Below are 22,753 nucleotides of genomic sequence, written 5' to 3'. Positions count from 1 at the left end.
CCAGCCCTATTTTTTATTCTTTTATTTTGAAACCAGGTCTCACTGAGTTGCAAAGGGCCTCACTAATAGCTGAGGCTGTCCTTGAACCGAACCACAATCCTTCAGTGTCAGTCTCCCAAATGCTGGGATTACAAGGATGTGTCACCATGTCCAGCTCTACTTTTTTTTAAATTAAATTGTTATAGACTTAGTAGGGTGTGAAAAGTGGTTGATTTGCTAACCATTCTAAGTATAATTGGACTTTTAAATCAGGATTAAAAAAAAGAGAAGTTGTTTGTATGGTTTCCTGTAGTATAATTTTTTTCTTTTTTTGTGGTAGTGGGGATGGAACCCAGGTGCATTGTACCTTCGAGCTACGCCTCCAGCCCTATTTTTTAGTCATTTTAGGGGTTTTTGTTGTTGTTGTTTGCAGGTCTGGGGATGGGACCCAGGGACATTCGATCTCCGAGCTACATCCCCTGCTCTATTTTTTATTCTTTATTTTGAGACAGCGTCTCACTAAGTTGAGGAGGGCCTCACTAAGTAGTTAAGGCGGTCCTCGAACCACGATCCTCCAGTTTCAGCCTCCTGAATGCTGGGATTACAAACATGTGCCATCACGCCTGGCTTCTTTTTAGTTTTTGGATCAGGGTCTCACTGAGTTGAGAAGGACCTCACTAGTTAGCTGAGGCTGTCCACAAACAGCAATCCTCTGGTCTCAGCCTCCTGTGATTACAAGCGTGTGCCACCACACCTGGCCCCCCTGTAAGTAATTTTAGGGTGTTTGTACAATCCTCTGGGGTACTGTAAAAGAGCATTTGGTTGCTACTAGTCCGTATTTCCATACCATAGACCAGCATTTCCTATACTTCAATGCAGTGAGAATATATATTAGCTGATTGAGTCAGTGATAAACATTTTACCTTTTCACATTCCTGATAGGGGTTAAAAGATGCTCTTAGGGATATTAGAATTTTGTGAGAGAGATTAGTGAATAAATGAGGAACAGTTCTCATAATAATTAGAGGGAAAATGTTAGTATCATATGAAGTTATTTGTTTTTTCAAGTACTAGGGATTGAACCAGGGGCATTTTACCTCTGAGTTACACCCTCAGATCTATTGTTTATTCTTTATTTTGAAACAGGATCTCACCAACTAGCTGAGGACCTCACTAAGTAGATGAGGCTGGTCTTAAACCTTGGATCCTCTTGTCTCCCAAATACTGGAATTACAAGCAGGCATTGCCATGCTTGGCTATCATGTTGTTTCAAAAGTGATCATTCAGGCACACATGTTAGAGGTTGCTGTAATCCTAGTACTTAGGAGGCTGAGACAGGAGGATCACAGGTTCTAGGACATCCTCAGCAAGTAGTGAGACTTTCATCAACTCAGTGAGATCTTGTTTCCAAATAAAGAAATAAAATTAGCTGTGTTTGGTAGCTCATGCTTGTAATCCCAGCATTCGGGAGGCTGAGACAGGAGGATTGTGGTTCGCGGACAGCCTCAGCTACTTAGTGAGGCCCTCCACAACTTAGTGAGACTCTATTTCAAAATAAAGAATAAAAAATAGGGCAGGGGATGTAGCTCAGGGGTTGATTGCCCCTGGGTTCCATCCTCAGATTCCAAAAGAAAGAAAGAAAGAAAGAAAGAAAGAAAGAAAGAAAGAAAGAAAGAAAGAAAGAAAGAAAACTGGACTGGGGATGTAGTTTGAAATAAATTGCCTCTGGGCTAAATCTCCAGTACCATACACACAAAAATAAATAAATTAATTAATTTAAAAACAGATAAATAAAATCTAAACACAGTGATCATTTTAAGAACTTTAGTATTCTTGCACTTGCTCAAGTTTTCCCATTTTCCAATATAGAAGGAATATTTTGGCATGTATCCTGAACTATTAGAGGGTTTAGTGTATTATTATTATTATTATTATTATTATTATTATTATTATTATTATTATTGTGTGTGTGTGTGGTACTGGGGTTCTTGGAAGCCCTCTACCTCCAGACTACACTCCCAGACTACACCTATTTTAATATTTTTATTTGGAAACAGGGTCTCTTAAGCCAGTGAGGCTGGCTTTGAACCTGCTCGATCCTCCTGTCTCTGCCTCCCAAATGTGGGGATTACAAGCGTGCACCACCATGCCCGGCTTATAGTTTTACTAGATGATATAAAGGTTAGAACCTGGGTACATGACCAAGAAATTGTGGTGATCCAGTAAGTCCTGTATCTTAAGCATTTAAGGACATTTAATAATTTTGTATAAGTTGTAGAATCAAATTCTTATTATTACTTAACATTTTCATGGTCACCATACATTTTTCCTGAAATTGTATATAGTTTTATTGAATGAACAGTCCAAGCTCTGTGTGTGTGGGCATGTTCTATAGATTGAACCCAGAGGCATACCCAATCCAATTTTATTTTTTATTTGGAAATAGGGTCTCACTAAGTTGATGAGGGCCTTGCTAAATTGCTGGGACTTACTTTGAATCTGCAGTCCTCCTTTCTCAGCCTCCAAAGTATTGGAATTACAGATGTGTACCACTAAGCCCAGCCCAAACTCTGCTTTTGAAGTTTATATTTATTTTTTCAGTGAAGAGTAATCATGAGGACATTTTTGGCTAGAAAATAAAGTATTTGTTTTTATTCAGAAATAGTTATAAGTACTGATTAAAACCTTTTAGGAGCATAATGAATTGTACTGCTTTCCTTTAATTATTTCTAGTTGATAAGTAGATTGAATATGGTAACATTTTGTTTTAAATAGGGATGAAGCTGAGGAGGCCATAATACAGTGAAGACAATTACATTACTCTTAAAAGCTAGGAAACCTGAGTAGGGTTGAGCTTCATTTGATAGTGAGTGGTAGTTTGAATGCTCACAGCAGTAACATAAATAAGGGAGGTGTTGTCTAAAGTTGTCTTGGTGGGTCAGGGGAGTAGACACAGAAGACTTGGCAGTAGGCCTGTCTTCTAAAATGAAATCCAAGTCATCAAATTTGCCCAGGCATGCCATGTGAGGTTCAAGTAACATTGGAATTTAAGAGGAGTGAGTTTGTTTAGGGAGGCTTAGGACCTGAGTCACAAGCAGGAGCAAGCTTATTATTTTTTTTAATAGACATCATTTTAACTCAAACATAGCATGGGAAAGAAAGAAAGAAAAGAAAAGGAACTTACAAGTCTATGAAAGCCTGAAAATCCCAGGCTTTCACTGGAGAAGTAAGTTGAAAGCTTCATTTTCTTACAAAATGTACAGTTTTAATATCTCTTTTATGTTACAGCAACAGGTTTTAACATCTAAAACATGTATTTCACGGCCGGGCGTGGTGGCGCACGCTTGTAATCCCCGCGCTTGGGAGGCGGAGACAGGAGAATCACGCAGGTTTGAAGCCAGCCACGTGCGCTGGCTTAGGAGACCCTGTTTCCAAATAAAAATGTAAAAAGTAGGTCTGGGAGTGTAGCCCGGAGGTAGAAGGGCTTCCAGGAACCCCAGTACTACCAAAAAACAAAAACAAAACAAAAAAAAAAAAACCATGTATTTCACTATATCAAAATAAAATTTTGTATTTCTTAATTTTGTGTTAAATTGTCATTAACTTTACTGTTTATTTTAATTATAACAAAATAGGATTATATGAGCTCTGAAATTGGGTTAATTTCAGATTAATTCTTTTCTTATAACATTTTTCAGCAGTATTGACTTGTATCACATGGAAATTTTTTTTTCCAGTATTGGGGATGGAACCCAGGGACATTCTACCTTCAGGCTACACCCCCAGCCCTATTTTTTATTCTTTATTTTGAAAGAGGGTTTCACTAAGTTGCAAAGGGCCTTACTAAGTAGCCTCCTGAATTCTGGGATTATAAGCGTGCACCACCATGTCTGGCTTGGAAAAATATTTTATTTTATTTTTTTGTGGTACTGGGGGTGGAACCCAGAGGCTTTCTACCTCCGGACTATACTCCCAGACCTATTTTATATTTTATTTGGAAACAGGGTCTCACTAGGTTGCTGAGAGCCTCACTAAGTAGCTGAGGCTGGCTTCGAACCTGTGAGATCCTCATCTCTCAGCCTCCCAAGTGCTGGGATTACAAGCGTGCGCCACCACGCCCGGCTTGGAAAAATATTTTAAAAAGTATTTCTAAGCCAGGCATGGTGGCGCACGCTTGTAATCCCAGCTATTGGAAGGCTGAGACCCGAAGATTGCACAGGTTCGAAGCCAGCTTCAGCTACTTAGTAGGCTCTCAGCAACTTAGTGAGACCCTGTTTCCTAATAAAATATAAAATAGATCTGGGAGTATAACCCGGAGGTAGAAAAGCCCCTGGGATCTATCCCTAGTACTAAAAAAAAAAAAAAAAAAAAGTATTTCTAAACAGGCGTGGTGGCGCACACTTGTAATCCCAGTATTTGGGAGGCTGAGACAGGAGGATCACAGTTCGCGGCCAGCCTCAGCTACTACTTAGTGGGGCCCTTAGCAATTGAGTGAGACCCTGTTTCAAAATAAAGAATAAAAAATAGGGCAGGGGGTGAAGCTCAGAGATAGAATATCCCTGGGTTCCATCCCCAGTACCAAAAAAAAAAAGCATTTTTTTCCCTATCAAGATAGTCATTGAGCCGGGCGTGGTGGCACACGCTTGTAATCCCAGCATTCGGGAGGCTGAGACCTGGAGGATCGTGGTTCGCGGACAGCCTCAGCTACTTAGTGAGGCCCTCTGCAACTCAGTGAGACCCGGTTTCAAAATAAAGAATAAAAAATAGGGCAGGGGGTGTAGCCCGGAGGTCAAACGCCCCTGGGTTCCATCCCCAGACCCGCAAAAAAAAAAAAAAAAAAAAAAAAAAAGATAGTCATTGACTAGAACACTTAAGTGGACTATTTGTGAATTGTACTCAAATGTCGATATTTTTCAATATTGCTTTTAGAAACCTTGCAACAAAGGTTGTTAAGTATGGCATTCAGAAAAAAATGTGATTTAGGAGTTATTAAGCTAGGTGATGGGAATATGGGTTCAGTTATTCTCTGTTCTTTGTGTATACTTTTAAATTCACATAGTAGTAAGCTGGGCGTGGTGGTGCACACTTGTAATCCCAGCATTCCGGAGGCTGAGAAAGGAGGATCCTGGTTTGCAGACAGCCTCAGCTACTTAGTGAGGTCCTCCACAACTCTGTGAAACTCTGTTTCAAAATAAAGAATAAAAAATAGGACTGGGGGTGTAGCTTGAAGATAGAATGCCCCTGGGTTCCATCCCAGAACTGCAAATAAGTAAGTAAATAAATAAATAAATTTATATAGTAAAAGCCAGATATGGTGGCACAGGTTTGTAATCCAAGTAGTTGGGAGGCTGAGACAGGAGAACTACAGGTCCAAAGCGAGCCTTGGCAATGTAGTGAGGCTCTCAGCAACCCAGTGAGACCCTCTTTCCAAATAAAGAAGTAAAACTGGGCTGGGGTTTGGCTTGGATGTAGAATGCCTCTAGGTTCAGTACCCAGTACCAAAAAAAAAAAAAAAAAATTCACATACTAAAAAGCTTTTAAAACAATCAGATGTTCTTCAAGCTTTTTAAGGTAGTAGGTTAGGATAGGAAAAAAAGTTTATTCAAAAAAATAGCCGGGTGTGGTGGTGCACGCTTGTAATCTCAGCATTTGGGAGGCTGAGACAGGAGGAGCTGGGATTGTGGCTAGCCTCAGCTATTTAGTGAGGACCTCTGCAACTTAGACCCTGTTTCAAAATAAAGAATAAAAAATAGGGCAGGGGGTGTAGCTCGGAGGTGAATGCCCCTGGGTTCCATCCCCAGAACTGCAAAAAACAAACAAAAAAATCACATTGGACACATGTGGTGACCCATGCTTGTAATTCCAGCGTTCGGGAGGCTGAGGCAGGAGGATTGTGATTGTGGACAGCCTCAGCTACTTTGTGAGGCCCTTTGCAACTCAGTGAGACCCTGTTTCATAAAAATAAAGAATAAAAAATAGGGCTGGGGGTGTAACTCGGAGCTAGAATGCCCCTGGGTTCCATCCCCAGTACTGAAAAGAAAAAAAAAAAAAAAAAAAAGGAGTGGTGTCACACACCTTTAATCTCAGTACTTGAGAGTCTGAGACAGGAGGATCTCAGGTTTGAAGAAAGGCTCAACAAGTAGTGAGAATCATCAACTTACTGAGACCCTGTTTCAAAATAAAAATAAAATAGAGCCAAGCGTGGTAGAGCATGCTTGTAATCTCACTATTCTGGAGGCTGATACAGGAGGATGTGGTTTGCAAACAGCCTCAGCTACTTAGTGAGGTCCTTTGTAACTCAGTGAGACCCTGTTTCAAAATAAAGGATTAAAAAAAAGGGCTGAGGGTGTTGCTAGAGCACACAGTAAAGCCTGGCGTGGTATGCATGCTTGTAATTCCAGTATTTGGGATGCTGAGACAGGAGGATTGCAGGTTTAAGGACAGCCAGGTCAGTAAATAGTGACACTCATTAACCTGGTGAGACTGTTTCAAAAATAAAATAGCTGCGCTGGCTTAAGAGACCCTGTTTCCAAATAAAAAAAGGTATAAAAATAGGTCTGGGAGTGTAGCCCGGAGGTAGAAGGGTTTCCAGGAACCCCAGTACCACAATCAATCAATCAACCAATCAATAAATAAATATAAAATAGGGCTCAGGATGTAGCTTGGAGGTAGAATGCCTCAGATTCAATCCCCAGTGCCAAAGCGCCTGCACACACACACATTTACCCAACCACCCACCCACGATTGTGCTGGGCATGGTGATGTGGTACTGTACTCCTGTAATCCCGTACCTGGGAGGCTAAAATAGGAGGATTACACATTGAAAGTCAGCCTTAGCAGTTTAGTGAAACCCTGTTTATAAATAAAAAAAGGGGTTGGGGTATAGCTCAGTGGTAAAATGCCCCTGGGTTTAATCCCCTATACCAAACAAAAACAAAAACCCCAAAACAAAATGATATTATGAAGATCTACTATTGCTTATTATTATTATTATTATTATTATTATTATTATTATTATTATTATTATGGTAGTACTAGGGGTTGAACTCAGAAGCTTTTAATCTCCAAGTTACACCCCCAAGCCTGTTAATATTTTTTGTGGCACTAGGGATTGAATTTAGGGGCATTCTACCTCTGAGCTGCACCTCCAGCCCTCTTTTATTTTTATTATGAAACAGGGTCTCGCTAGGTTGATGAGAGTCTCACCAATTGCTGAGGCTGTCCTTGAACCTGTGATCCTCCTGTCTCAGTTTACCAAGTACTGAGATTACAGGCCTGTGCCACCATGTCTGGCTTATTTATTTATTTTTGCGTACTGGGGATAGAACCCAGGGGCATTCTACCTCCGAGTTACACCCCCAGCCCTATTTTTTATTCTTTATTTTTGAAACAGAGTCTCACTGAGTTTCAAAGGGCCTCACTAAGTAGCTCAGGCTGTCCATGAATCACGATCCTCCGGTCCTAGCCTCCTGAATGCTGGGATTACAAACGTGCACCTCCACACCCAGCATTTTATTTATTTTTTGAAACAAGGAGTCACTACAGGGCTTTGCTAAATTGCTGAGAGTGCCACCATACCAGACCCCTATATACTTTTTTTTTTTTTTTTTTGCAGTACTGGAGATGAAACCCAGGGGCATTCTACCTCCTAGCTACACCCCCAACCCTATTTTTTATTTTAAAAAAGGGTCTCACTAAGTTGTGGAGGGCCTAAGTACCTGAGTCTGTCCGATCCTCCTGTCTCAGCCTCCCAAATGCTGGGATTACAAGCGTGTGCCACCACACCCAGCTTAATTTTTATTTTGAAACAGGGTCTCACCCAGTTGCAGTGAGTCTTACTAAGTTACTGAGGCTAGCCACTAACTTGCCATCATCTTATCTCAGCCTCTCAAGTACTGGAATTACATTAATGTGCCACTACTCCTGGCTGTATTTTATTTTTTATTTGGAAACAGGTTGTTTAGGCTGGCCTCATCTGTGATCTTTCTGTCTCAACCTCCCAAGTACTGGGTTTACAAGCATATACCACCATGCCCAGTTCACCATTTTTATATGCTGTAATTAGTATGTTTGTCAGTATTTCATTCATTTATTATTATTATTATTATTATTATTATTATTATTATTATTATTATTTGCAGTACTGAGGATTGAACCCAGGAGCATTCTGCTTTCGAGCTACACCCCCAGCTCTATTTTTTATTCTTTGAAACAGGGTCTCACTGAGTTGCAAAGGGCCTAAGTATAATTCTTATTATATCTGTCCACAAACTCTGATCCTCCTGTCTCAGCCTCCAAAATACTGGGATTACAAGCATGCGCTGCCATATCTGGTTTATTTTATTCATTTTTATGGCCAAATAGTATTACATTGTATGGATAACATTTTGGGGTTTTGTCCATTAATAATACTTTAGGTTTTAGTGCTTAAATTTTTAGTTCATAAGTTTTTGGTGCTTTTTTTTTTTTTTTTCTTGTAGTACTGGGGATTGAACTCAGCATTCTACTTTCAATCCACATTGCCAACCCGATGTTTTTATTTTGAAACAGGGTTTCTAAATTACTGAGGCTGGTTTGGAACCAGCCATCCTTCCTTCTCCACATGTAATCCCAGTGTGTGTACCATGGTGCTGTTGTTTTTAATTTCAGTTTTTGATTGTTCATTGCTAGTATATAGAAATACAGTTGATTTTTATATATTGTTATTATATCCTGCGACCTTATTTGTTTATTTTTTGATACTGGGGATTGAACCCAGAGGAATCCTACCTCCAAGTTCTACCCCCAGCCCGATTTTTAAATTTTTTTTTTGTTGTTGTTGTTGTGGGTCTTGGGATGGAACCCAGGGGCATTCGACCTCTAAGCTACACCACCTGCCCTATTTTTTTTATTATTTATTTATTTATTTATTTATTTATTTTTATTTTTATTTTTATTTTTATTTTTTTTGGTGGTACTGGGGTTCCTGGAAGCCCTTCTACCTCCGGGCTACACTCCCAGACCTATTTTTTACGTGCGCCACCACACCCGGCCGTATTTTTTTTTTTTTTAAATGGCACCAGTGATTGAACCTAGAGGCATTTTACCTCTGAGCTAAACACCTAGCCCAATTTTATTTATAATTTGGAAACAAGGTCTCACTAAGTTGTAGAGGGCCTAAATTTTTGAGGCTGGCTTTGAACCTGTGATCCTCCTATCTCAGCCTACAAGTGTGTGCCACCACACTCAGCTTGTAGAAGTAGTTTTGAAATTGCTGGCTCTTTTAGCTCCAGAGTATGGATTTGAGAATTAGTGGATGAGCTGCTATAAACTTACAGTGACTATCTGGAAAACAGTGCCCTAGGGAGGGAATTAGCCTTCAGTTTAAGGGATGGGAATGGAGAAAGTCTTCTATTAGATTGACAGGAGTGAAGAGTTGGTAGGGGGAGGTTTCTACCCTTACTAGTACTTTGAGGTTCAATAAGAGCATGAACTAGTAAGGGATTAAGAGAACATCCAGAGCTGGGCGTGGTGGCGCATGCTTGTAATCCCAGCATTTGGGAGGCTGAGACTGGAGGATCGCGGTTCGCGGACAGCCTCAGCTACTTAGTGGGGCCCTTTGCAACTCAGTGAGACCCGGTTTCAAAATAAAGAATAAGAAATAGGGCAGGGGATGTAGCTTGGAGGTCAAATGCCCCTGGGTCCCATCCCCAGACCCACACACACAAAAAAAACAACCAGGGTCCTAAACTGGGTATGGTGGATTTGGAAAGTGATGGGGGGATTATATTACATGACAGATTACTTTCTAGAAGTATGATTCTTGTATACTTATTGCAAGTACTAGGTTTAAGATTCACATTACTGCAGGAAAGGACTTGCTGATGTGGAGTATTGGAGGACTTCATTTTAAATTCTTACACTTTTTTTTTTCCTGATAATATGCTGTTAGTTTTTTTGTTTTTATGTTTTGCTGTGTTGGAGGTTATATCCAGGGCCTCGTGCATGTTAAGCAAGCACTGTATTGCTGAGCTACACACCCAGCCCTACCGATTTCTCTCGATTTTTTTTTTTTTTTAGACAGATTCTCCCTATGTTGTCTACCCTGTCCTTGAACTTCTGGGTTCAAGTGTTCTTTCTGCCTGAGCCTTCAAATAGTAGAATGTAGGTTACAGGTTTTTTTTGTGTGTGTGGTACTGGGGGATGAAACCCAGGGGCAGTCTACCTCTGGGCTACACCCCCAGCCCTATCTTATAATTTATTTGAAAACAGGGTCTCACTAAGTTGCTGAGAGCCTCACTATGTAGCTGAGGCTGGCTTCAAACCTGTGTAATCCTCCTGTCAGCCTCCCAAGCGCTGGGATTACAAGCATGCTCCACAACACCCTGCTCTACAGTTAATTTTTTAAAGTAATATAACTGTCACTGATTTAGGAGGTATGGTTTAGTAGTCCTCAGATTATTGAGACCTAGATTTGTTTGTGTTCTGTTAAATCTGTTAATCTAACATTTGGTATTTGTATTTCAGAGACAGTACTATTTGTTAATAAAGATTATCTAGACTCTTCATAACAACTTTCAGTATAGATACTATCCTCAATTTACAGATAAGGTAATTAAGCTCAGATATATTCATTAACTTGAAAGGCATCTAGTAAGTGGTGTATTTGACTCCATTGTCAGTATTCTTCATTGTGTTTTTCTCCCCTGATTCCAAACTTGGGCTTGTGGTATTCCATTACCAGTTCCTAAATATAATGCAGAATCCAGTTTTTGTTTAGTGTGACCTTAACTGTATTCTGTATTTGTGTTAGAATCCTCTTATTTATTTTTGTCTGTCTTTTTTTTCTTTTGTGATACTGGAGATGGAACCCCAGGGGCATTCTACCTCCAAGCTACACCTCCAGCCCTATTTTTTTTATTCTTTATTTGAAATAGGGTCTCACTGAGTTGCACAGGGCGTAAGTAGCTGAGGCTGTCTGTGAACTGCCATTCTCCTGTCTCATCCTCCCAAATGCTGGGATTACAAGCGTGTGCCACCACACCGGGCTTTTTGCCTGTCTTTAATGTTAAGGTTTTTCTCTGCTTGGTGATCACTTCTATCTGCTTATTTTTAAAAATGGACCTCCAAAATTTTTCTGGTAGCTCTGTGATCACTAGTGGCCTTACTAACCACAGGCCTCATTGTAGGAGTTTTTATCTAGGTTAACCTTGATTTTCTTATCTGTAGGTCTTTTCTCTTAGGCTAAATAGATTCCCAAGAGACAATCCATTCCAGCCTATTGTCTGCAGGGTATAAGCCTGTTATGCTGTGAGTCAAGGGAGTAGAAAAGCACTTAGGGTTTCAGTATATGAGTTTTAGAGAGACTTTTATTTCATCACCCTGTTTTCAGTGTGGTTGCCCAGACTTTCAGTCACCCAGCTGTTTTATTTCTTCAGAAAATTTAACTTGCCTAAGTGAAAAGTCATCTAGTAATACAAGGGTGTAGGAATTTGGAAAGAAGGTTAAATACTCATTAAATAAGCTTTGTGCCAATCTTATTTTCATCTTTGTCTTCATCTCCACTTCCAAAGGTACCTGGTAGCATTTCTTGAGTGTTTGGTATTCCTCACTGCAAATCAAGTTTTTTTTTTCTTGGCTTTCCTCACCGTTGCCTTAAGTTTTAGGGTTTTAAGTCCTAAATCAGTTACCATGTGTCCTACATTCCAGCATTTAAAAATCATGTTGCTATGGTTTCATCTTCTGTTCTTTTTGTTCTTGTAAGTTTATATCTCTAAAAAATCCATCTAAGCTGGGCATGGTGGCACACACTTGCAATCTCAGTACTTGGGAGGCTGAGACAGGAGGATTCAGGTTCATAGACAGCCTTCAGCTACTTAGTGAGGCTTTCTGCGATTTAATGAGATCTTGCTTCAAATAAAGAATAAAAAATAGGGCTATGGGTGTAGCTCAGAGGTAGAATTCCCCCTTGGTTTCATCTCCAGTTCCTCAAAAAAAAAAAAAAAAAAAAAAAGAAAGAAAGAAAAAGAAAAAGGAAAGGAAAGAAAAGAAAAGATAAATTCAAAGCCGGGCGTGTTGGTGCACACTTGAAGCCAGGCGTGTTGGTGCACACTTGTAATCCCAGCATTTGGGAGGTTTAGATTGGAGGATCACGGTTCGTGGACAGCCTCAGCTACTTAGTGAGGCCCTATGTATAGTGAGACCCTGTTTCAAAATAAAGAATAAAAAATAGGGCAGTGGGTGTAGCTCGGAGGTCAAATGCCCCTGGGTTCCATTCCCAAACCCGCAAAAAAGAAAAGATAAATTCATCTATTTCTGGGTACAGTGGCACATACCTGTAATCCCAGTACTTGGGAGGCTGAGACAGAGGGATCTCCCAATTGAAGATAGCCTCAGTAAGTTAGTGAGACTCAGAAACTTAGTGAGACCCTGTTTCAAAACAAAAAATAAAAAAGGGCTGAGGTTGTAGCTTGGAGACAGAAATGCCCAGGGGTTCAACCCCTAGTACCTCTCCCCCAGAAATTCATTATCATTTAGTGATGTTTCTGAAGGATATGGATAAATATGTCTGTAGTCTTTTTTTCTTTTTCTTACTCCTGTGTGTGTGTGTGTGTGTGTGTGTGTGTGTGTGTGTGTGCATGTGTATGTGTGGTATTGGGAATTGAACCCAGAGGTATTCTACCTTCGGGCTATAACCCCAGCCCTATTTTTATTCGTTACTTTGAAACAGGGTCTCACTGAGTTGCAAAGGGCCTCATTCAGTAGCTCCAGTCTCAGCCTCCCAAATGCTGGGATTACAAGCATGCGTCATCACGCCCAGATTTATTCTATTTTCGAACCCTGCTTTTTATTTATTTTGAAACAGGGTCTTGCTAGGTCAATGAGCGTCTCACTACTTGCTGAAGTTGTCCTCAAATCTGTGATCTGTCTCAGTCTCCCAAGTACTGGGATTATAGGCATGTGCCGCCATGCCTGGCTAAATTTTTAAAAATTAGAGTAAAATTCACATGACACACAATCAACCACTTAAAAATAAACAGTTGCGCCGGGCGTGGTGGCGCACGCTTGTAATCCCCACGCTTGGGAGGCAGAAACAGGAGGATCGCGCAGGTTCGAAGCCAGTCGCGTGCACTGGCTTGGGAGACCTTGTTTCCAAATAAAAATGTAAAAATAGGTCTGGGAGTGTGGCCCGGAGGTAGAAGGGCTTCCAGGAACCCCAGTACTACCAAAAAAAAAAAAAAAAAAACCACCAAAAACAAAACCAAAAAAAAAAAAAAAAAACAGTTGCCAGGTACAGTATACCTATAATCCTAGTACTTGGGAGGTTGAGACAGGAAGATCAAAAGTTTAATGCTAGTCTCAGCAATTTAGCAGACATGGAGCAACCCAGTAAAACTATGTTTCAAAATAAAAAGGGGTGCAGCTCAGAGATAGAATGCCCCAAGTTCAATCCCTAGTGCTAAACAACAACAAAACTACACAGACAGTTAAACCAGGAAAGGTGGCATACCCTGTAATCCTACTGTTTGTTTGTTTATTTATTTATTTATTTATTTTGGTGGTACTAGGAATGGAACCCAGGGGCTTTCTACCTCCAGGCTATCCTCCCAGACCTATTTTATATTTTATTTGGAAACAAGGTTTCACTAAGTTGCTGTGAGCCTCACTAAGTAGTTGCTGCTGGCTTCTAACCTATGTGATCCCCCTGTCTCAGCCTCCCAAGCATGGGGATTACAAGCGTGCGCCACCACGCCTGGCAATCTTACTGATTTATGAGGTAAGGCAGAAAGATTGCAAGTTCAGGGCTAGCCTGGCAATTTAGTGAGATCCTGTCTCAAAAATAAAAAATAAAAGTAGTGGGATTATATGTATGCATCACTATGCCTGACTATTTTTTTCAATTTTGAAAGGAATTTTTTTTTCTTTTTGCCGTACTGAGGGTCAAAACCAGGCGCATTCTACCTCTAAGCTATACCCCTATCCCTATTTTTATTCTTAGCATTTACTTAATTCTTTAATTTCAGTAATGGTTTGTAGTTTTGTTTTTTTGGCATTGGGGATTGAACTCATGGGCATTCTACTTTTGAGCTACATGCTTACCCCTGTTTTATTTTTGTTTTTGAAACAGGGCCTCACTAGGTTGATGAGAGTCTCACTGCTTGCTGAGGCTGTTTTTGAACCTGTAAGCCTACTGTCTCAGCCTCCCAAGTACCACACCTGGCTTTGATCGGTCAATTTTAATGTATAAGGCTTTTACTTCCTTGGTTAAATTTATTCCTAGGTATTTTGTTATTTTAGAGGCTTTGCAAACACATAATTTGTGTGTGTGTGTGTGTGTGTGTGTGTGTGTGTGTGTGTGTGTGTGTATACGTGATTTTATAGATTGAATCTAGGGATATTCTACCTCTGAGTTACTCCCCAGTCTTATTTATTTATTTTGCGGTAGTGGGGATGGAACCCAACCCCAACCCTATTTTTTATTTTTATTTTGAAACTGGGTCTCACTGAGTTGCAAAGGGCCTCATTAAGTAGCTGAGGCTGTAATCCTCCTGTCTCAGCATCCCAAATGATGGGATTACAAGTGTGTGCCACCACACCTGGCACCCCAGCCTTATTTTTTATTTTTATTTTGAAATAAAGTCTTGCTAAGTTGCTAAAGCTGGCCTTAAACCTGTGATCTCAACCTCTCAATACTGGGATTATAGGACAGCACCACCACACCACACAATTGGTTCCCAATTGTTTTTTCCTCCCTCCCTCCCTCTCTCCCTCCCTCCCTCCCTCCCTTTCTTCCTTCCTTCCTTTTTTTTTTTTTTTTGTGGTACTGGGGATGGAACCCAAAAGCATTCTACCTCCGAGCTACACCCTCAGCCCTATTTTTATTCTTTTTTTGAAGGAGGGATCTGTGATTATGTTAAGAATACTTATCTGCGATTTTTGAACCTGTGTTCCTCCTTTCTCAGCCTCCCAAATGCCGGGATTATAAGCATGTACCACCACACCCAGCTTTATTTCTTTTTTAAATTGCTCATTGCTGGTATATAGAAATACAACTAAATTGTATGTTAATCCTCTACCCTGTAACATTAATGAATTTGTTTTTTAGCTGTAGTAGTTTTGTGGCTCTTATGGGATTTACTATATTTAGAATCATGTCATCTGCAAATAGGGATAGTTTTACTTCTTTCTTTCCAAATTGGATGCCATTTATTTTCTTTTTATTGCTTAATTGCTCTGGCCAGGAGTTCAAATATATTGTCAAGTAGCAGTTGTGAAAGCAGCCATCCTAGTCTTGTTCCTAATAATCTTAGGGGGAAAACCTTTTCACCAGAAAGTATGATGTTAGTGTGGGTTTTGACAAATGCCCTATATTAAGAATGTTCCTTTCTATTCCTAGTTTTCTGGGGTTTTGTTTTTTGTTTCTTGTAATGCCAGGGATAAAACCCAGATCCTTATGCGTGCCAGTCAAGCACTCTGCCTATAAGCTACATACCCAGCCCTAAGCTCCCACACATGTCTGTACACATACACACATATACATGCAACACACTGAACACAGTGAAAAGACTCAGATGCCGATTATGAGTCAATTGAGATGATTGGTGTTGTTTTTCCCCTTTATTTTTTATTTATTCATTTATTTTGAAACTAAGGATTTATTTCCTTTTCTGTGTTTTGTAAGAGTTTGAGAAAGATTACTTTTCTTTAAATTTTTGTGATAGAATTCACCAGTGAAACCATTTGATCCCAGAAGAGTGTGTGTGTGTGTGTGTGTGTGTGTGTGTGTGTGTGTGTGTGTGTGTGTTAATGGGGAGCATTCTACCTGTGAGCTACATCCTTAGTTCTTTTATTGTTTGTTTTGAAAAAGGGTCTCCTTAGATTGCTGAGAGCCTCACTAAATTACTGAGGCTGGTCTCAAACTTGTGGTCCTCCTGTCTCAGACTCCCAAGTGCTGGGATTACAGGCATGTACCACCATTCCTGGCCTTTCCGTTTTCTTAATGTGATGTATTATATCAGTTGATTTTCATTTGTTAAAACTCTCTTGCCATACTCGGATAAGTTCCAGTTTGTCCTTTTAATGTGCTCTTGAATTGATTTGCTAGATTATTTATTTGTTTACTGGTAGTCAAAATCAGGGATATTCTACCACTGAGTTTCATTCCCAACCCTTTTTATTTTTTACTTTTTTTTTTTTTTGTGGTACTGGGGTTCCTGGAAGCCCTTCTTCCTCCGGGCTACACTCCCAGACCTATTTTATATTTTTGAAACAGGGTCTCTTACGCCAGCACGGCTGGCTTCGAACCTGCGCGATCCTCCTGTCTCCGCCTCCCAAGCGCGGGGATTACAAGCGTGCGCCACCACGCCCGGCTATTTTTTACTTTTGACACAAGGTATTGTTAAGTTGCTTGGACTGCACTCAAACTTGTGATCCTCCTGCTTCAGCTCTCCTCCCTTCCCATGTTTGGCTTACTATTATTTCCTTGAGGATTTTCATGTTTATTCATATGGGATATTTGACTGTAGTTTTCTTGTGGTATCTTTGGTATTAGGAAAATCAGCTGGCCTCATAGAATATATTAGGGAGTATTTCCTCTTCTATATTTTGTAAGAGTTTGAGAAGGATTACTTTTCTAAATTTTTGTGATAGAATTCATCAATGAAACCATTTGATCCCAGAAAATTTTTTTGTTGATTGATTGATTGATTGATTTTGTGTGTGTGTGTGTGTGTGTGTGTGTGTGTGTGTGTGTGTGTTTTACTGGGAATTGAACACAGGGGCATTCTACCTCTGGTACACACCCCCACCCCTATTTTTTATTTTTATTTGGAAACAGGGTCTCACTAGATTAATAAGTCTCACTACTTGCTGAGGCTGTCTTCAAACCTACAATCCTCCTGTCTCAGCCTCCCAAGTGCTGGGATTACAGATGTGTGCCATCACACCCTGCTTTTTTTGTTGATTTGTGACTAGTAGTTTATTCTATTTCCTTGAGTCAGTTCTGATAATGTCTGTGTTTCTAGGAGCATGCCCATTTCTTCTAGATTGCCTAATTTGTTGGTGTACAATTGTTAATAGTATTCTTATAATATTCTCTCTCATACATATGTGTGTGTGTGTGTATGTATATATATAATTTTAACCAACCAGTCTTTTTTTTTTTTTCCTTTGCGGTACTGGGGATGGAACCCAGGGGCATTCTATCTCTGAGTGTGTGCCACTACTCCCAGCTCCTTTTTATTTTTTATCTTGAAACAGGATCTCAGGTTACTAAGGTTGGCTTTGAATCTGGGAGCCTCTTGTCTCAGCCTCCCAACTATTGCCCAGCTATACTTAGATATTTGGTGTTCATCAATATATAGTACATATGTTGAGACTATAGACCTCATGAGAACAGGGACCATGAATATCTTAGTATTTATTTATTTATTTATTTTGCAGTTACACCCCCAGACCTATTTTATTTTATTTTTTGGAAACAGGGTCTCACTAAATTGCTGAAGCTATCTTCAAACCTGTGATCCTCCCGTCTCAAGCCTCCTATATACTGGGATTACAAGTGTGTCTGCCACCATGCCCGTCTATGTGCAAATTTTTTAAGTATTTTGTAGTAAATAAAAAGTATAGCTGGGCATGGTGGCACATGCTTGTAATCCCAGCATTTGGGAGGCTGAGACCAGGGGATCGTGGTTCGCGGACAGCCTCAGCTACTTAGGCCTTCTGCAACTTAGTGAAACTCGGTTTCAAAATAAAGAGTAAAAAATAGGGCAAGGGCTGTAGCTCAGAGGTTGAATGCCCCTGGGTTCCACCCCCAGACCTGCAAATAAATAAATAAATTATATATATATATATATATAATATATTCATCTTAAATTTATTTTTTCTGATACTAGGGATTGAACCTAGGGGCAGGTTCTCTCTGAGCTATATCTCAGTTCTTATTTTCAGTCTTGAAACAGGGTCTTAATTAATGGGGGCCTCGCTGAATTGCTGAGTCTGTTTATTTTATTTTATTTTATTTTTTTGGTACTGGGGTTCCTGGAAGCCCTTCTACCAGGCTACACTCCCAGACCTATTTTATATTTTTTAAAATTTGGAAACAGGGTCTCTTAAGCCAGCGAGGCTGGCTCCGAACAAGTGCGATCCTCCTGTCTCTGCCTCCCAAGTGCGGGGATTACAAGCGTGCGCCACCACGCCCGGCCTGAGTCTGGTTTAGAACTTGGAATCCTCCTGTCTCAGCTTCCCAAGTATTGGAATTACAGGTGTTTACCATCATGCCAACTTTCCATCTTAAAAGGGAATTGTGTTAACTGTGTCACTGTAACAAATCCTTGAGGTAAATCAACTTACAAAGAAAAATTTATTTGGTTTTACAATTTTGGAAGTTTCTTTGGGTGTATAATGAGATAGCACATCTTGGTAGGAGCAGATGGCAAAGGAAGCTACTCACCAAATGGCAGATGGGAAGCAAAAAGAAAAAAAGGGCTAATGTCCCAATATTCCCTTCAAAGGCACGCCCCTACCACACTGACCTAACTTCTTTCTAAATTCTTCTTAAAGTTTTCACCAGCTACCAGTAGCACCAAAGGCTGGTGACCAAGCCTTTAACACATTGGCCATTGGGGAGCATTTACATAACCCATTGCAGCATGCACTCTGTTCTTTCCAGATATTAGTTATAACACTAAATTTCCTGTCCTAAAATAGTCCTGTGTGTTTCAGATGAAACCCTTCTCATCTCCTGCCAGTCTTTAGACCAGAAAACTGAGGTTTAAGGAGATTGAATAACTTGTCCAAATTCAAACATTGCTAGACTGTGGTACACACATGTATTCCCAGCTACTTGGGATGCTGAAACGTGATCACATGTTCAAGCCAGCGTTGGCAACTTATAAGACCCTGTCTCAAAATAAAAACTTTTTTCTTAAGGGGGAGGAATGTAGCTCAGTGGTATAATGCTCCTGGTTTAGTCATTACTACAGGGTAGAAAAATGTTCCAGAATCTAGGACCTATAATGATAGTTCAAGACTCTTAACTAGAGCCGGGCATGGTGGTGCACACTTGTAATCCCAGCTCTTGGGACTGAGACAGGAGGATTGCACAGGTTTGAAGCCAGCCTCAGCTACTTAGTGAGACACTATTTCCAAGATAAAGTATAAATAGGTCTGGGAGTATAGTCCAGAGGTAGAAAAAAAACCCCTGGGTTCCACCCCCAGTAAATAAATAAATAAATAAATAAATAAATAAATAAATAAATAAATATGAAAGAAAGAAAAGAAACTGCTACTTTACATAGGTCTTTGAGCCAGGTGTGGTGGTATATGCTTGTAATCCCAGCATTTGGGAGGCTGAGAGGGAGGATCACAGTTCGCGAACAGCCTCAGCTACTTAGTGAGGCCTTCTGCAACTCATTGAGACCCTGTTTTTTGTTTTGTTTTGTTTTTGTGTTTGGTAATACTGGGGGTGGAACCCAGGGGCTTTCTACCTCCAGACTATACTCCCAGCCCTATTTTATATTTTATTTGGAAACATGGTCTCACTAAGTAGCTGAAGTTGACTTTGAACTTGTGCGATCCTCCTGTCTCAGCCTCCCAAACGCGGGGATTACAAGCGTGCGCCACCACGCTCGGCATTGAGACCCTGTTTTAAAATAAAGACTAAAAACTGGGCGTGGTGGCGCACGCTTGTAATCCCAGCATTCAGGAGGCTGAGACCAGAGGATCATGGTTTGCGGACAGCCTCAGCTACTACTTAGTGAGGCCCTTTGCAACTTAGTGAGACCCTGTTTTAAAATAAAAAATAAAAAATAGGGCAGGGGGTGTAGCTCAGAGGTCGAATGCCCCTGGGTTCCATCCCCAGACCCTAAAAAAAATAAAATAAAATAAATAAAATAAAGAATAAAAATAGGGCTATGGGTGTAGCTCAGAGGTAGAATGCCCCTGGGTTCCATCTTCAGACCTGAAAAAAAAAAAATCTGTCTTATCCTTTACTCTGTTTCTCTCTCTCTCTCTCTCTCTCTCTCTCTCTCTCTCTCTCTCTCTCTCTCTCTTTCTTCTTCTTCTTTTTTTTTTGGTACTAGGGATAGAACCCAGGGGCTTTTTTACCTCCGGGCTATACTCCCAGACCTATTTTATATTTTGTTTGGAACAGGGTCTCACTAAGTAGCTGAGGCTGGCTTCGAACCTGTGCCATCCTCCTGTCTCAGCCTCCCAAGCACCGGGATTACAAGCATGCGCCACCATGCCCGGCCCCTTTACTCTGTTTTAACTTAGAAATCTCAAATGAGGCTCAGTTTACTTGATCATATCACCTTATACTTCTGTTTTTTAGAATTATGCTTTTATAAAGACATTACCTTTCGATTATTTTTTCTTTCTTCCTTCCTTTCTTTCTTTCTTTCTTTCTTTCTTTCTTTCTTTCTTTCTTTCTTTCTTTCTTTCTTTCTTTTTTTGGTGGTACTGGGGGTCCTGGAAGCCCTTCTACCTCCGGGCTACACTCCCAGACCTATTTTATATTTTTGAAACAGAGTTTCTTAATGCCAGCACTGCTGGCTTCGAACCAGCGCAATCTTCCTGTCTCCGCCTCCCAAGCACGGGGATTACAAGCGTGCGCCACCATGCCCAGCTTTGATTATTTTCTGATTATCATTTTCTTAAATGAGAATAAAGAAAAATTATATAATTACAGATGTAAAATTGCATATTGTAAACATGTAATTATCTGCATCTACCGAAATAAGTGGATACATTAAAAAAATCAACTCTTCAGTGATACTAATGGCATATGTTTTGTGTTCCACTTTTTTCTATCAAGATTATTATTATTTTTCACTTTCTCATTTAGTAATTTATACATCTAAAATTTCTAATTTCTTGTTTTGTTCACTTTTTTTTGGCTTCTTCCCATAGATCTTGAGCCAGATGATTGTGCATCCATTTACATCTTTAATGTAGATCCACCTCCATCTACTTTAAATTCACCACTTTGCTTACCACATCATGGATTATCGTCTCATTCTTCTGTTTTGTCACCATCGTTTCAGCTCCAAGGTCACAAAAACTATGAAGGAACTGGTGATATTCCTGAATCTAAATACAGCTCATTAGGTGGTCCTAAACCCTTTGAGTGCCCAAGTATTCAAATTACTTCCATCTCTCCTAACTGTCATCAAGAAACAGATGCACATGAAGATGACCTACATATAAACGACCCAGAAAGGGAATATTTGGAAAGGCCTTCTAGAGATCATCTCTATCTTCCTCTTGAGCCATCCTACCGAGAGTCTTCCCTTAGTCCTAGTCCTGCCAGCAGCATCTCTTCTAGGAGCTGGTTCTCAGATGCCTCTTCTTGTGAATCTCTTTCACACATTTACGATGATGTGGACTCGGAGTTGAATGAAGCCGCTGCCCGATTTACTCTTGGATCCCCTCTGACTTCTCCAGGTGGCTCTCCAGGAGGCTGCCCTGGAGAAGAGTCCTGGAACCAACAGTATGGATTCGGACACTCCTTGTCACCCAGGCAGTCTCCTTGCCACTCTCCTAGATCCAGTATTACTGATGAGAATTGGCTGAGCCCCAGGCCAGCCTCAGGACCCTCATCAAGGCCTACTTCCCCCTGTGGGAAACGACGGCACTCTAGTGCTGAAGTTTGTTATGCTGGGTCCCTTTCACCCCATCACTCACCCGTTCCTTCTCCTGGTCATTCCCCCAGGGGAAGTGTAACAGAAGATACCTGGCTTAGTGCTTCTGTCCATAGTGGATCAGGCCTTGGCTCTGCACTTTTTCCATTTCAGTACTGTGTAGAGACTGATATTCCTCTGAAAACAAGGAAGACTTCTGATGATCAAGCTGCCATATTACCAGGAAAATTAGAGCTCTGTTCAGATGATCAAGGGAGTTTATCACCATCCCGGGAGACTTCAACAGACGATGGCCTTGGATCTCAGTATCCTTTAAAGAAAGACTCATCAGGTGACCAATTTCTTTCAGTTCCTTCACCCTTTACCTGGAGCAAACCAAAGCCGGGACATACCCCTATATTTCGGTGAGTTGATAGAAATGGCTGCTGTTGATTTTTCATGCTTATGGGTCATTGGTGTCAAGTTACTATGTTCTCCACTTAGAATGGTTTGAATATGTCTCCTCCTTTCCTTCTTTGCAACTTTCTCTTATTTAAAAAATATTTTATTGGACAAATAACATAAAGTTCACTTTTATTTTTAAGTATTAAAAGTATTTTAGATAGGCTAAAGTTATAATTTCAAAAGTATATAGGGGCCAGGTATGGTGGTGTACGATTGTAATTTCAGACTTCAGGAGGCTGAGATAGGAAAATCATGGTTTGTGGCCAGTCTTGGCAACTTAGTGAGGTTTTCCACAACATAGTGAGACCCCTTTTCAAAATAAAATAATAAAATAGAGTAGGGTGGGGGTTCTGCCTCCCAAATACTGTGATTACAATTGTGCACCACCATGCCTGGTTTAATTTACTGAATTTATTTACCTGATACTGGAGATTGAATCCAGGGGCATTCTACCTCTGGGCTACACCTCCAGCCCTTTTTTTTTTTTTTTTTTTTTTGAAACAGGGTCACATTGAGTTGAAGAGGGCCTCAATAAATAGCTGAGGCTGGCTGAGAACCTGTGATCCTCCTGTCTCAGCCTCCCAAGTACTGGGGTTACAGGAATGTGCCACCATGCTTGATTATTTATTGTATTTTTAAAAGCTCAAAATTTGTTTTGTCAGCTGGGCGTGGTGGCACACGCTTGTAATCCCTGTGCTTGGGAGGCTGAG

The 22,753-nt window shown here is 40.4% G+C and overlaps 1 protein-coding gene across 2 annotated transcripts in view; it reads left to right on the top strand.

The window, feature by feature from the left end:
- NFATC3 (nuclear factor of activated T cells 3) overlaps positions 1 to 22,753 on the top strand; it is a gene marked incomplete at both ends in the record, with an annotated part of 110,127 nt that overhangs the window by 9,243 nt on the left and 78,131 nt on the right. For both annotated transcript variants that reach the window (XM_080704488.1, XM_080704489.1), the window contains one exon: positions 20,869 to 22,003. In XM_080704488.1, the coding sequence (XP_080560614.1) occupies positions 20,869 to 22,003 (1,135 nt within the window). The remainder of the gene's footprint in view (positions 1 to 20,868; positions 22,004 to 22,753) is intronic.

Source organism: Muscardinus avellanarius (assembly GCF_963383645.1).
Source record: "Muscardinus avellanarius genome assembly, chromosome: 10".
Classification (NCBI taxonomy): domain Eukaryota; kingdom Metazoa; phylum Chordata; class Mammalia; order Rodentia; family Gliridae; genus Muscardinus; species Muscardinus avellanarius.
The sequence above is the reverse complement of the archived record's forward strand: the minus strand, read 5'-3'. Positions and strand labels throughout refer to the sequence as shown.